General features: G+C 45.0%; 1 protein-coding gene across 2 annotated transcripts in view; it reads right to left on the bottom strand.

The window, feature by feature from the left end:
* The window catches only part of CARD19 (caspase recruitment domain family member 19), a 99,621-nt gene extending 86,448 nt beyond the window's left edge, over positions 1–13,173 (bottom strand). The window contains exon 1 of one of the 2 annotated variants that reach the window (XM_078661609.1): positions 13,026–13,173. Coding sequence is in view for 1 of the 2 variants with exons in the window: in XM_078661610.1 (XP_078517736.1) it covers positions 13,026–13,032 (7 nt within the window). In the remaining variant the exon portion in view is untranslated. The remainder of the gene's footprint in view (positions 1–13,025) is intronic. The other variant, XM_078661610.1, reaches the window with a different exon arrangement.
* Positions 13,174–13,541: the final 368 nt, after the last annotated feature.

Below are 13,541 nucleotides of genomic sequence, written 5' to 3'. Positions count from 1 at the left end.
CCTCGCTCAGGCTTATCCAGAAAGAGGTCCAGGTTCCTTAAACCATAAACTTGTAGTTCGCTGAACCACACTGCCTTGCTCAGTGAGAGCACTACTGGTTAAGCGGTGGAACCGGAGATAACACACGCCCAGATGGACCATCAAGACTCCGTGTTTTAGCAGCATTGGAGAAAACGGAGTTTTACGTTTGGACAGATGACACTCCGGTAGGAATGATAGGAAGTGGAAATGGGAAATTACTAAACTGAATGGGGAGGTGAAATTAATTAAATGAAAATTGTTTTTGTATAGCGCATTACTGCCCGAAGGCATCTAGGCACTTTTTATATGGACGGAAAAAAAGAAAGAAGAGTGAAAGATTGCTGACAGGAGGTTCCGACATGGGGAGAAGAAGGAAAAAAATTATTGATTAAAAAGCCATGTTTTCAGCGCATTCCTAAAAGAACGTAAATCTGTACATTTCTTCAGATAAAGAGGAAGGGAGTTCCATCTCTTGGTTGTACAGTAGATGAAACTCCTACCACCCCAGTGAGTTCTCTTGGCTGTGGGGACCAGCTCATCGAGGGCTGAGGAGGATCGGAAGACTCTGGATGGGCAGTACCAACTGAATTTCTGTTTCAGACATTCAGGGCCAAGGCCATTCAGAGCTTCAACCCGTTGCGTGCTCGTGACAGAACCATTCCATCACGAGCCTCGGGTGGGCTGTGCTGGTGATGGAGCGGTTCCGTCACGGCCCGCTCGCCGTGCCTGCGCGGCGCGAATTCCGCGCCTGTGCTGAGCGTTCTGATGAGCGGGCGGGGCTGTGACGGAACCGTTCCGTCATAAGAACAGCTCACCTGAGGGCCGTGACGGAGCGGTTCCATCACGAATACAAGAGCGCCGCGCGGCCCCGCCTCCCCCTTAGCGCTGCAGCGGAATAGCCGCCGCAGCTAAGGGGTTAAAAGCGATGTAAAGTGCCTTGAAATAAACTTGCTTGAGAATAGGTAACCAGTGGAGCTGAGCCAAGGCTTGAGAGCTGGAAGATGCCTTCGGATCTTAAGTCTCATGCGCGCTGGGGCATTCTGCAAGACATAATTTATTGAGGAGTCTGCTGCAGATTAACATTTGCTGCACTACAGTAATCAAGTTTCGATAGCACAAGTGCGGTAAACACCGGCTTCTGCAGATCTTGTGGAATGAATGGAAAAATCTTCCTCAATATTTTGAGAACAAGAAAAGATGAGGAAGTCACTACATTTATGTTTTTATCAAATTTCAGTTTTTTGTCCAAAATAATACCCAGGTTTTTGGCTTTGGAAACCGGTGTGAATGAGGGTCGTCCCAGTAAGTGCATTTCCTTGCCCATTGAAATGACAGGACATGAAGAGATTCTAACTCACATACAACTATGTAGTTACGTAACATTGATGTATTCACAGCAGCGATGAGGAAGAGACACTTAAGAAGTTGGATTAGTGATTTCTCACTTGTTCAGAGTATTATTTTTAATGTAGGTCATACATTATGAACTAAGACGAATTGGAGTTCAAGAAGACATGACTATACTAATACCAACCCAGGCCAGGTTGTTCCAATTAGTAATCATAGATGTTTTTATTACTTAAATATTAAGCATGGGATGGTGCTAAGTTGAATGAATACTTTTAATAGTTTAGTGAGCAGTGAATTGTCCTTCCACAAAGTCATTTGCATGTGCTATTCCGTTAGGAACAGAAACCAATACTTGGATATATGGGATCCTGAAATAGGAAGTGGGATGCTCAAAGTATCATTAACTGTGTAGAGATTGTGGAATGTTCTCTTCTTTTGTTTATATCTGTAGGAACAAATACATTGCTCCACTTTTATTTTTATATTATGGCCTGGTTTACAGTTCATGAATGGCAAACTTTTCCTGCCACTTGTCCAGAATTATCTTCAGAGTATAATATACTTATGCAGTAGTGAAGAATGGGCGCAGCCAATAACGTCACTGGCCCCGCTTCCTGCTTCTGAGCATGAAACATACTTTTAATAGGAGGGGCACAGGACTGATTGATGCCACAGCTGAGGGGATCTTTCAGTTCCTAGTAGTAAAGTAGATGGCGGTGAGACCAACCAGATCACAGCCAACTTAAAAGTTGGATTTCTTCTCTCCAGGACCAAAAACATGTTTGAAACCAGGACCTGTGGAATGAATGTGCTATTCGACAAAATGTTCAGTACAAGCCCATTGTCTAGCATGACAATGACACAACACCACAAAGAAACCCCTTAGAGTGTTTACTTGTCCTTCAAGAAACTTTTTTACATAACTCATATCCTCAGTAGAGATTTGTATGTAAAAAAGACATTTTAAAGTTCTAAATGCAGCTGGACCAGCTTGGCTTTCACCTTTTCAAGTCAGATAAAGTGAGTGGCATTGAGTTGTAGAACAACAGCATGCCTTTTTCTGGATGAGACCCAATCTTGCACGAGTTTTATATGCAAATATACAGTACACCCGAAACAGAGGTGGAGTTGGTGAATGTTCTTCACTGAGGCGGTCGTTGAGTGACTAGTCGGTTAAGGAAGTACAATTAGATATTTCTGGCAGGATAGCAAGTCGATTCTACTAAAAGACAGAGGTGTATGGGGCTCTTGCATCAGTGGCGTAACGAAACTTGAGGGGGCCCCCTGAAAGGCACATGGAGGAGCCGCCTCCGGACTCACTTAGGAGCTTTCCAGACAGAGTACTGTGCTGAGGGAGCCACCGGAGCCTGCCCTATGCCCCGCACCACGGGGTTTGCAGGGGCCTGTTTTACGCCACTGCCTTGCATTTGTGCCCCAGCAGAAGACCGCCCATATTATGTACAAAAACTGTTGCAGCAAATGGAATTTCACACACGATGAGCCAGTCACTCTAGTTTTGTGTCCCATTTGACTTTCTCTTTTGCTTTTCAACAACCCCCCAGGGTAGAGATTTCTTGATGAAAAACAAAAAATATATCCATCACTCACAGTTCTCGTTGCTCATCAGGGACATTTTTAGAAACTGTGCATGATGGCCCCAGAATTAAAAGTCAGCAGTGGTAGCCCTGCCCAAACAGGTTGAGGCTCCCACCACTCCTAAGTCAAGGGTTTCTGATGCTGGACCCAGCTTAGCCTTCAACATTGGAAACCCCGCAGATCCCCCCACTTGACCATAGATAATTTAGGGATGCTTTGCCAAACAATAAATGTGGCCCTTCTGTCCTCTGAACAGGGCCATAGATATCAATAGTACAGCTGGTGCAGTGGTCCAGAGGGTAAGGTATGAGGGGTGCACTTGACGCCATTCATGCACGGCTGTTGTTTACTACCCACACGTGGACAAGTAAGCCTGTTTTTCTTATTTGCACAAGGGGCAAGTGTTCCCAGATTCTCCAGGGTGTCGTTGTAAAAGATTGACTAAAGGGCACGCACCTATAAGAGACATTCCCTAGAATGCATCCCAAAGATGTAAGAAGCACAAGCTTAAGAACCGAAGCTTTCAGGTCATTCCAAAATGATTTGATTGACCCAGTAGACAGTAATTAGCCCTTACCTGCTTGAAGTCCCCCTTGAGTATTGAACAGGACTAGTGACCCATTCCAACAGACTTCAAGCCGCTGACGTGAGTGGAGTACTACAGCCCATCTACAGAAACATCTCCTAAAATAACTGACAGAGCATTCTTACTGAAGCACCTACAAGGAAGGACGGGTCCATCAAATCACAAACACAACTACCAACATAAAGTTTATTGTGCTTGTAAAATAAACATCCAGAGTTCAAGAACTTGTGTTGCTATATGGTGTCGCTGCAGAGTTCATGAACCTGTGTTTCTACAAGCTGTCGCTGCAGAGTTCACGAACTTGTGTTTCGACAAGCTGTCGCTGCAGAGTTTATTTATTTATTTTTTTTATTCATAAAGTTTTATATAGCGCAAACTTGATCCCGAAGGGTATCGGAGTGCTTTACAATTTGAGGCAATTAAATAACTTCCCACCCTATTCCCCTATAAACCCATTTCCCACTATGGAACTAAAAATGCAAAATTAGTACAAAAACATTTAATAAATACTACAATTTTTAAACAGATAATAAAAACAAAAACAAATCTTATACCAAAAATACATGCATCACACACATACAATTACCAAAATAAATGTATCCTACTGCTTGTTAGGCAACAGAGTGGTCCTCATGTCAGATAACATCTTGCTTTAGCTTTATAATGTCAGAGCACCAGTGGACCAATTCTCCTTGTGGAAGCTGACCACACAGGAGGATGAGATATCAGAAGTCATGCAGTAGGTTACTATCTGTATTCATGACTGCAAGGCAAGTAGGAGGGGGAATGGTAATGTACTCTCAACCACTCAAAGCACTGGGGCCTTTTTGAAAGTGGGATGGAGATACAAAAACAGAGATTATCCTTAACAACAATCCATCTTGAGAATCAGAGTCCAACATACAGAGTGCAGGACAAGAGGTTAAATGAGCTTCATTCCATGAGAAAGTAACACTACCGTTCTAAAGTGAGATGCTGCATTTCAGCCTCAAAGGAAGCAATTTCCTCTAATAGAACATTGCTAGCACCAGGATCTAAAGCAGGCTTTAGTAGCGATGGAGGCAGTCAATATTTTATTAGCTATCATGGCCAACACAATGTGATCCATACTACTTCCATCTTGAAGTTCAAGAACACAAGTTCAAGAACTTGTGTTTCAACAAGCTGTCGCTGCAGAGTTCAAGAACTTGTGTTTCAACAAGCTGTCGCTGCAGAGTTCAAGAACTTGTGTTTCTACAAGCTGTCGCTGCATAGTTCAAGAACTTGTGTTTCTACAAGCTGTCGCTGCAGAGTTCAAGAACCTGTGTTTCTACAAGCTGTCGCTGCAGAGTTCAAGAACTTGTTTCTACAAGCTGTCACTGCAGAGTTCAAGAACTTGTGTTTCTACAAGCTGTCGCTGCAGAGTTCAAGAACTTATGTTTCTACAAGCTGTTGCTGCAGAGTTCAAGAACTTGTGTTTCTACAAGCTGGCGCTGCAGAGTTCAAGAACTTCTGTTTCGACAAGCTGTTGCTGCAGAGTTCAAGAACTTGTGTTTCGATAAGCTGTCGCTGCAGAGTTCAAAAACTTGTGTTTCTACATGGTGTCGCTGCAGAGTTCAAGAACTTGGGTTTCCACAAGCTGTCACCATGTTGCGTTAGTGTCTGTTCCTCAAAGCCACTCTCCTTGTGTGTCCAAACATACTTGAGACACTAGGCATCCTTCCACAACTTGGCCAAGAGTTCCTGAGTTTGGAGTTCTCATGAATGGATTCACACACATTGCTCCCGGCGGCCATGATGGCAGTGACCATCCCTTTATTCTAGACATCTGCCAGCGTGAGCCAACACAAGCCTATGCCGGTGAGGGATCTGCTGTTCTCCAGGAGCCATGTTTGGTAATGGGTCACAAAATAGAGATTACAAGGTACAAAGCATATCAATATCACATCCCACAAACACAAATGAACGCACTCAGAGCACAATTTCCATAAACAACAATCCCCTTGATTATCAAATCTTGTCACAAGAATAGACCGAATCCATACACAAAAAGTGACGCCTCGATTGTGGAATATCAAACATAAAGCCCTCACAGACATACACATCAGACAACATAATACAGAAACATGGTCACTGAACACTCTCAACAAAAAACGAATAACATGTGACCCACAAATCAATTACACTTACGTCCAGAGTTTGATACAGGCAGAAAATACGAATGTTAAGTGTTCACACAGATAAAATATGAAATATGGTTATGAATAAATTATCTTAACCCCCACAAAGTATGTTGCTTTTGAGGTATCGTTTTACGCTCACAGAGATGCAGACAAACATTAGACCACTCACCAGGTGACCCAATAAGTGATGTATGTGTCAGTGAACATGAAACTGTGTTAACAGTGAAATAAAAAAATAAAAAAAACTTTTGATCCGTTCGCGTTAGAAAGATGTTCGTTAAAATCGGCAAATTGTGCAAGAGATGACAGATTAAGTGTGGCAAATATACATTTACTGACTGTTCAAATCAAATTTTTTTCCAGTGACTGCAACACATTAAAGTTGTCCTCGGTACAAGTACAATTAATACACTTTGCAACTACCAGTAAATACAGCACCTCACCTGCTCCCAGCAAAGCACAGAGATCTTCCAATAAGGGGACAACCAAACTAACATCAAAATATGAGAACGACAAAAACCTTACAGGCAATATTTTAACCAAAACTATGCTTTATAGGATCAGCACCCAACCCCATCACTCACACCCAACCATCAGAGTGTGCGACAGGGGGCCCTTCATTCGCCAAGAAGACAAGGACAGATATTATTAGCAGTGTACATAAAATTAGACAAATCATGACAAGACGCGATCACACACCCCACCTTCCAGACAGGGGCTACAATCTCTCATTAAGTTCTGCCCTCCGGACCTCCATTCCGAGCCAGAGCCGAGCAGAGCCCCTTCGAAAGGAATGGGCCAAACGTGCTCGGGAGGGACAGAAACATATTAGAGTGATCAGGATACTTCAATTAATAAAGAAAAACAGCCTCTAAACTATAAACAAGCCGTCTGTGTATGTAGACACACTGAAGAGCACCTCCGCCTACCGAAGGAGTGGCATACCGCAAAAGATGTCGACTCTGGGACTGGGAAAACAGGCTCGAGTCCCTGTGCCGGCTCAGCATCCTCTGATTCTGGGAAAATGGCTTAATCTCCGCATGCTTTAAAAAAAATCGAATTTGTGTAATTGAATCTGGGGCTCAATTAAGGTCCTTTAATGCCCTTGTGCCTTATTAAGCTACATACATTAAAATTCATACAGCCAAATCTACAGATGTCCATACACAGAGTGTATCCCCTCCCATTTGTTGACATAACCTACATGTAAACCGTGCAGAGATGTCATCCTGACAATGTTGCGTGTCTATATTTTGCTTGTTTAAAAAAAAAAACGTGATGTTAAGCTAAAAGGTTTACATTAAAAAATAGACTCGAGACAACTCCCAAACCAAAAAGCACATTTGCGGTACACATAAAAGCAAGACTTTTGCAAGTGGTGTGTTGGCAGATCTCCAGTGCGAGTCTGGTTTGTAGGCAATTTGGTAGTTTTCTCAGAATCTCATGTTCCCCCCAGACATGTATTGCTTCTGCATTTGCTGGGAGTCTGATGGGTCGCAGGGGAGGGTCTGTCGCTTAACGAGTTGGAATTTAAGAATGGAATGTCCACAATGTGGGGTCAGGGCCACTTCACTTGTGAGACTAGTAAAGGCCCTTTATCCTGATTGACTGCGTTGGGGGTCCGTGTTGACATACGTGTATCGAGGTTTGCATCCAAACTTTGCAAACAAAAGTTGCTTTAAAACCTTTTTTTCTTGTCTTCCTAGTTTCCAAAGCAACAGAACTGATCTATTGAATTTACTTCACCCAGTACTTTGATGGATTTAGCTATAATTTTCTTTTAGCATATAGGAGACCATTGTGTATGGAGTTGTGATCCTCATGTACCGTGTGACTATAGGTGTGCTAAACAACCCCTTTACATTAGAGAAGACAGATAATCGCAAACTTACACAACATGCTGCATACAAAGACTTACTATCTGGTGATAGAAGGCGTTCCGAATACACAAAGCAGGATCCTGTGCAGGCACAACACAATCACTGCACAACACTCACGTGAAATAAGACTCACAACATATTCATGAACACGCACTGGTAAACAATTGTATACTAATGCACCACTACAAATGCACCTTTAGCAACCCATACACAGACAGATATTCAATGTACATCGCCTATGCATATAGAACGTATATGTTATTGTACACAAATACAGCTGGGTTTACAATTTGACTCATACACAGTCTCGCTGACTTCTACCACATGTAAGGTATCACGATTGCAACCAACCAGGTCACTGACAAATCCCCCAAGTGCCTCAACAAAGGCGACCAGTGCCTCCTCTTCCTCTTGGAGTTATCCATGACCTGTGGCACTGTTACTGGTCCACTGAACAAACAAGGATAGTGACCAAACTGTCTGCAAACTGCTTCCTTCAGTCCTCTCAGACAAACAATAGTGGGACAATTCTTAAAGCTTTTTGGCCACCCATGAAGAAATTTGGTGGGAAAAAAAACTTTGCACGTGTGCTTTTATCCTTTGCAAAAAATATATTTTCTAATCCAGAAATTCAATCAGGCTAGTAGAATTTCCCCTTTCACAAATCCATTTTTAGTGGTGGATCTGTGGTCATTTTTGGGTTTCGTCTCAGACAGCGTACGCGCTGTCTGTTGCGAAACATTTTGTTACCTTACAGTGGGTTTAGTACCCACCCATTACTTACTAGTTCTCGGCTTCATTGTCGTTTTTATTCGCTTACTTCTATATCTTTGGCATGTGTGGGCTTCACTTTCTCTTCTTGGATAACCCCACCCCCCAGAAGCATGGACCCATTACTTGTGTCCTTCCACAGCTCTTTTTAAGGTGTTACCTTTTTCTTTTTGTTTAAGCACACTATGATTGTTGTGTGTTTTCTTACTCTTGCCCACGAACACATCTTGCTCACTCCCTGGGTGCTGCCCCCTACTGTTGTTTTCTTTCCCCCCACCTTCTCAGAGCACATTCTCTTATTCCTTTGCCACCCCCACATTCCTCTGTCACTCCGTTTGCACCCTCCTCTAGTTCATTTCCTGCACCCTTCATGTTGCTTACCCCCAACCGCAAGCCCCTTCTGTTGCTATCCCCTCTGTGTCACTCCCTCTCTGTGGTGTCGCCTGATTTGTTGCTCCCCTTTTCCCCACGTTGCTTCACACATCCCCTCTCATTTCTTCCCCTCTCCGTGTTGGTTTTCCCACATTGCTTGTCCCACCCCATGTTGCTTCCCTCAACTAGAACTACTTTTTTTTCTAACCAATCCAACTCAGATCTGCAAGCAAAAAAAAGAAAAAAAGGATGCTGCACAGGTGTAGCAGGCCCAAAACCATTGCCAAAGTCAACAAGTCCCAAAGGCAAGACCAACTCTCTTTGCAAATGTTTGCTTTCTAGGTTTGGAGTTAGTTCAAAACTTTGGATTTTGCTACAATTATATGTCAAGTGTACATGCATGTAGGGGCTTTCAACCAGCCATCTTCATCCATTGACTTGTTATTGTGTCATTCCCGTTTTTCTTCCACTCACCACAGCACACAGCATACAGCATAAAGCAATAGGTCAGCCTACCTCAGCCATTGGCTAAACTCACTGTGAGTGATGACATTCTGTCCTTTTACAAGGGACATCTACCCACACAAAGCATTTCCCCAAGTGCCAGGCACTGGTATGGCAATGTGTGCTTTTTGAGACCAAAAATATTTTTGCTTGAAGCCATTTTTTTTTATTAGATTGATGATGCTGATGCTGATGCTAGGCAGGTTTTCCAAGAATAAAGTTTTGCAAAAACCATGATAAAACAAACAAAGCTCAAAGCCCAAAAACTTGTGGTCAACACGGGACCTATTAGCTTTGCCAATGCTTGTTTTTTTGGTGGATCCACGTGTAAATGCTGATGCACGGTCACAAATTCATACGTTTGTGGTATTCACTAACAATTTACCAGTGCTTGACCCTAGCAACACATAGAAATATTCTCCTGAACAGAGCGCAGTTATTTAAGTTTCAAAGTTGCAATATGGAGAGAGCTCCCTAAAACTTTTGGGCGAGTGGAAGGGCTTCCTTCAAGAGCTAATAGAAAACTCGAAAATGATGTAAAAGCACATTTACACCACATTGCTACCTGCAGAGATATACACCCAATCTTTGCCTCGTGCTCCAGCCTTCCAGCTAGGCAATCGAGGAAATTAATGCACCACTGCACGCATGCAATTTAGAGATGTCCTCTACTGAAGACACCTTCACATACAATCCACTTTCAGGTGCTAGCTGTCTCCTGAGCAACCGCAACCATAGACCAAGGATTAAGACATGGCCACCAACATGGCGCTCACAGATGTTTCACCATCTCCTTGTGCCAAGTCCCTGAGCCGCCCCATTGACTCACTCAAGACTCCAGAGTCAACAAGTCAACACCAAAACCCAAGCAGCCTGGGGTCAGGTCAGACATCTCAGGAAGTGAAGTTCTTTTCCCCCCTCCTTCCTAATACCTCACAACACAATAAAAATTAGGGGGCCCTGCCAGGAAATTATAAAAATTACATTCTACATATCTCACAAGAGCAACTTTGAAGAGCTTCCTATTACCTCACATGTCCTACTACATTACAGCGCCTAGATACCCCTAGGGGTGATAGTGCTGCGCTTTAGAATAGATTGAATTCCTGAACTTCTGAGGTGTGTATTTTCTGTAGTTTGAAGGCAAGAGGCCAGAAGTGGAAAGGTCCCTGATGTTTACTGCTCGCTAAAACATAATTTATACAAATAAATGAATCCTACATACACGTAATACATAATAAAATAATAATAATAATCCATATTTGTAAAGCGCACAATCACCCGTAAGGGTCTCTAGGCGCTGGGGGCTGTCAGGAAGATTAAGCAAGCTATTGCCCAGAGTCACATGGTGCTGGGCTAATCTGCCGCCGGTGCCGGGGATCGAACCGTGATTTCCAGATTCCGGAGTCAGTCACCCTGGCCGCGGCCCAACACCTCTTCACTAATGTGCTTCAACACACTATGTACATACACCACACACAGCAACTAGAGACCAAAATATACACGGCTGTGGCAACAGGAGAATGAGTGCCCCCATTTGAGGGCATTGGGTTTTATCGGGCAAACACTGCATCTCCAAATCCCTGGGAACCCTTTTCACTCAAAATCTAAATTTAGAAAGTGGCTATACTCCAGGGTAGCTGGAACAAGAGGATATTCTTGTAGCACCTCGGTCTCAAAGCGCTTGGGTCTGTTATTGTTGGTTTAGTGTTTATCAGTATATAGTTTGATCATGAACACATTGCTGCATTATATTTAAAAAGGCCGTTTATGGGCCAGTCTATAAGGAACTTGCAGAACTTCTGCGATTGGATGAGCCTGGGTGTACCGATCTCCCATTGGATATTAAGTGACCATGATTGTACAATAAAACATGCCCTTTGTACACTGAAAAATACATGTATAAAACATGGCTAGACTACTGGCATGTTACATATGCACGCATGAAGGCCGTTTACCATATAAAACATGTGAATTAATGGTGAGCCCAGCAGTCTTCCTCACACCACCTCCCTCATCTGAGGGTACTTTCGGCCCTCGTATGTACTCTCCCTCACAGCCGCTTTCCAGACACGCATGGGCAAGTGATGCACTTTACATAGATGGTCTCAACCAATTGGCACCGGGCTCCCAAGTGGGTCTCACCTCTGGGCAAACTGGGTGTCTGAAGAAACGAGGAAGCCAAACGTCAAGGGGGGGGTGGGGGGGAGCGGCAAACAGAATAAAAGCCACCTCCCCACTCCAAATCCCAACAGAAAAAAAAATACAAGCAACAAAAGAAAGGCCTCTCCACTTTACCCTTTTTTCTATATCTTTATAAATATCTCAATGATACTTGCATATTGAAATAAGTTTACTTATTAACTTACTCTTTATATCATATAAGATGCTTTATGTAAATTTCTAATTTTATACGTTTAATGTGATAATTATATTCCATGTGCTTAAAATGTTAATTGCAATGATATATCTTTATATATATGTATTCATTACAAGTGATTTCAATAAAAAAAAAATCGACACACAAGAAAGGCCACGTGGGCGAGATATTTGGAAAATGTTTCCATATTTTGCGGAATGTTCGAGTCTTGTATTCCTGGCTGAAAATCTCGAGTGCTCGGATACTCAGGACCAGAGAACTCGGGGACGCCCCGTGGTTTCTTCTTCAGTCTGCAAACTGATGACACATCCCTTGGAGGTTTGTTAGAGAGCAGTAACCTGGCAACGGGAGGGAGCCGGCACTATTCTGGTCTGGATAGGTGGTGGGAGCAGGTGGGCGCCACAACTGACCGGGAGACGAAGCTGGCCCTGTTAGGGACAGGAGGACACAGGACGGCCAGAAGAACCGGTTTCAAAAGTGGAAGGCGGGTGACATGATGGGAGTGGGGTGGATGGTGGACTACCTCTGTCTAACTTGAGAGAAGGCTGGTTTCTGTGGACGAGGCAGGCACTGCCCGAGCTTAGCCTGGGTGGAAACTGACCCTGTCACATCCTGGCACTGGTTGAGCTTGGCTTGGATGCAGGAAGCAGGCACTGCCGGAGCGTGAGTGACAGGACAGAAGCCGCCTGAGCTTGGAGTGAAAGTCTGCACTGCGCGGGTCGTGCTGGAAGCAAGACACGGCATGACCTTGACACAGGCAGCGATTATTGCCAGATCCAGGGCGTGGACGGGTGCAGTTGACACCAACAGCGCTTGGCTGTGAAGGTGGCACCGCCCGAGCATGTCTGGGAAGAGTATGCTTGCCAATGAGCCAGACATAGCAAAGTAGCTCTTGCCTGAAGCTGGGGCGCTGGCTCACATGCCACCTTGCACAGCTGAGACAGGGGCATGACACTCAGCGTAGGCTGAAAGTTGCCCGGGACAGGGGGAAACTCCACTTCCAGAGTCTGGATTGGTTGGGGCAGATGCCTGCCACTGTCTGCAACCCTGCATTACACCGTAAAATCTGCTCTCGTCTCCTCTGAGCCTGGCTGGAGTGAACCTGGCACCGCACTTACTGAGTCCAGTGGGAGTGTGGTAGGTGTTGTTGAGTGAGGCTGTGTGTGACTTGCACTGCCAGCGCCTAGCTGAGGCACATGCAGCCCCCGTGCCAGCGCCTGGAAGGTTGCTAGTGCAGACTTGGCAAGGGTGGGCCAAGGGCAGATGGCACTGCCCGACGGCTCGGACAAAGCTTTGCCAGGACGTCAGTCCGAGATGAAGGCTGCCTGCTTTCCCGACTCTCCCTCTTTGCACTTCCCTTCTCTGCGCTCCCAGCCCCTCCCTGCCCTGTGAGTTTCACTGACCTGGCATGGCGGGTGGCACGCGCTGTCTGGGGGTCCCGAAAGCCCGCGGAGGACTTTTGTCTGCAGAAAGCTTCCAGCATCGGACACTTCCTAGTGTAAGAGCCCGGCGCGGATCCCTCCCATGGCGGCGAGTGGGCCGTGACAGAGGAGGCGGAGCCCCGTCGGCCCACTGCCCCGCCCGCCCCGCCTCGGGTTTCATGCTGAGCTGTCAACGCCAAGCCACGGAGCACTGCAGACCTCCCTGCGCCTGCAGTTCTCTGCTGTGCCTGCCTCAGATCATAGGTGGCGCTGGTGGGACCGCCGGCGGACCCTGCGACCTCACAGCGCTCACTCTCGGAGGAGGAGCTATCGGGCCACGCAAATACAGCATCATTTAACATGTGGGGCTTCCGCCGGCGCGTGCCACACAGATACACTGCTTAGGATAACATGCGAAGTGCTCCTGAGCACGCAGTAATAGCTTGTAATAGTTAGAGGTCGGCAAATCAAAACATTAATAGGGAAACCACTAGTATA

The sequence above is a fragment of the Lissotriton helveticus genome, chromosome 9, assembly GCF_964261635.1.
Source record: "Lissotriton helveticus chromosome 9, aLisHel1.1, whole genome shotgun sequence".
Classification (NCBI taxonomy): Eukaryota; Metazoa; Chordata; class Amphibia; order Caudata; family Salamandridae; genus Lissotriton; species Lissotriton helveticus.
The sequence above is the reverse complement of the archived record's forward strand: the minus strand, read 5'-3'. Positions and strand labels throughout refer to the sequence as shown.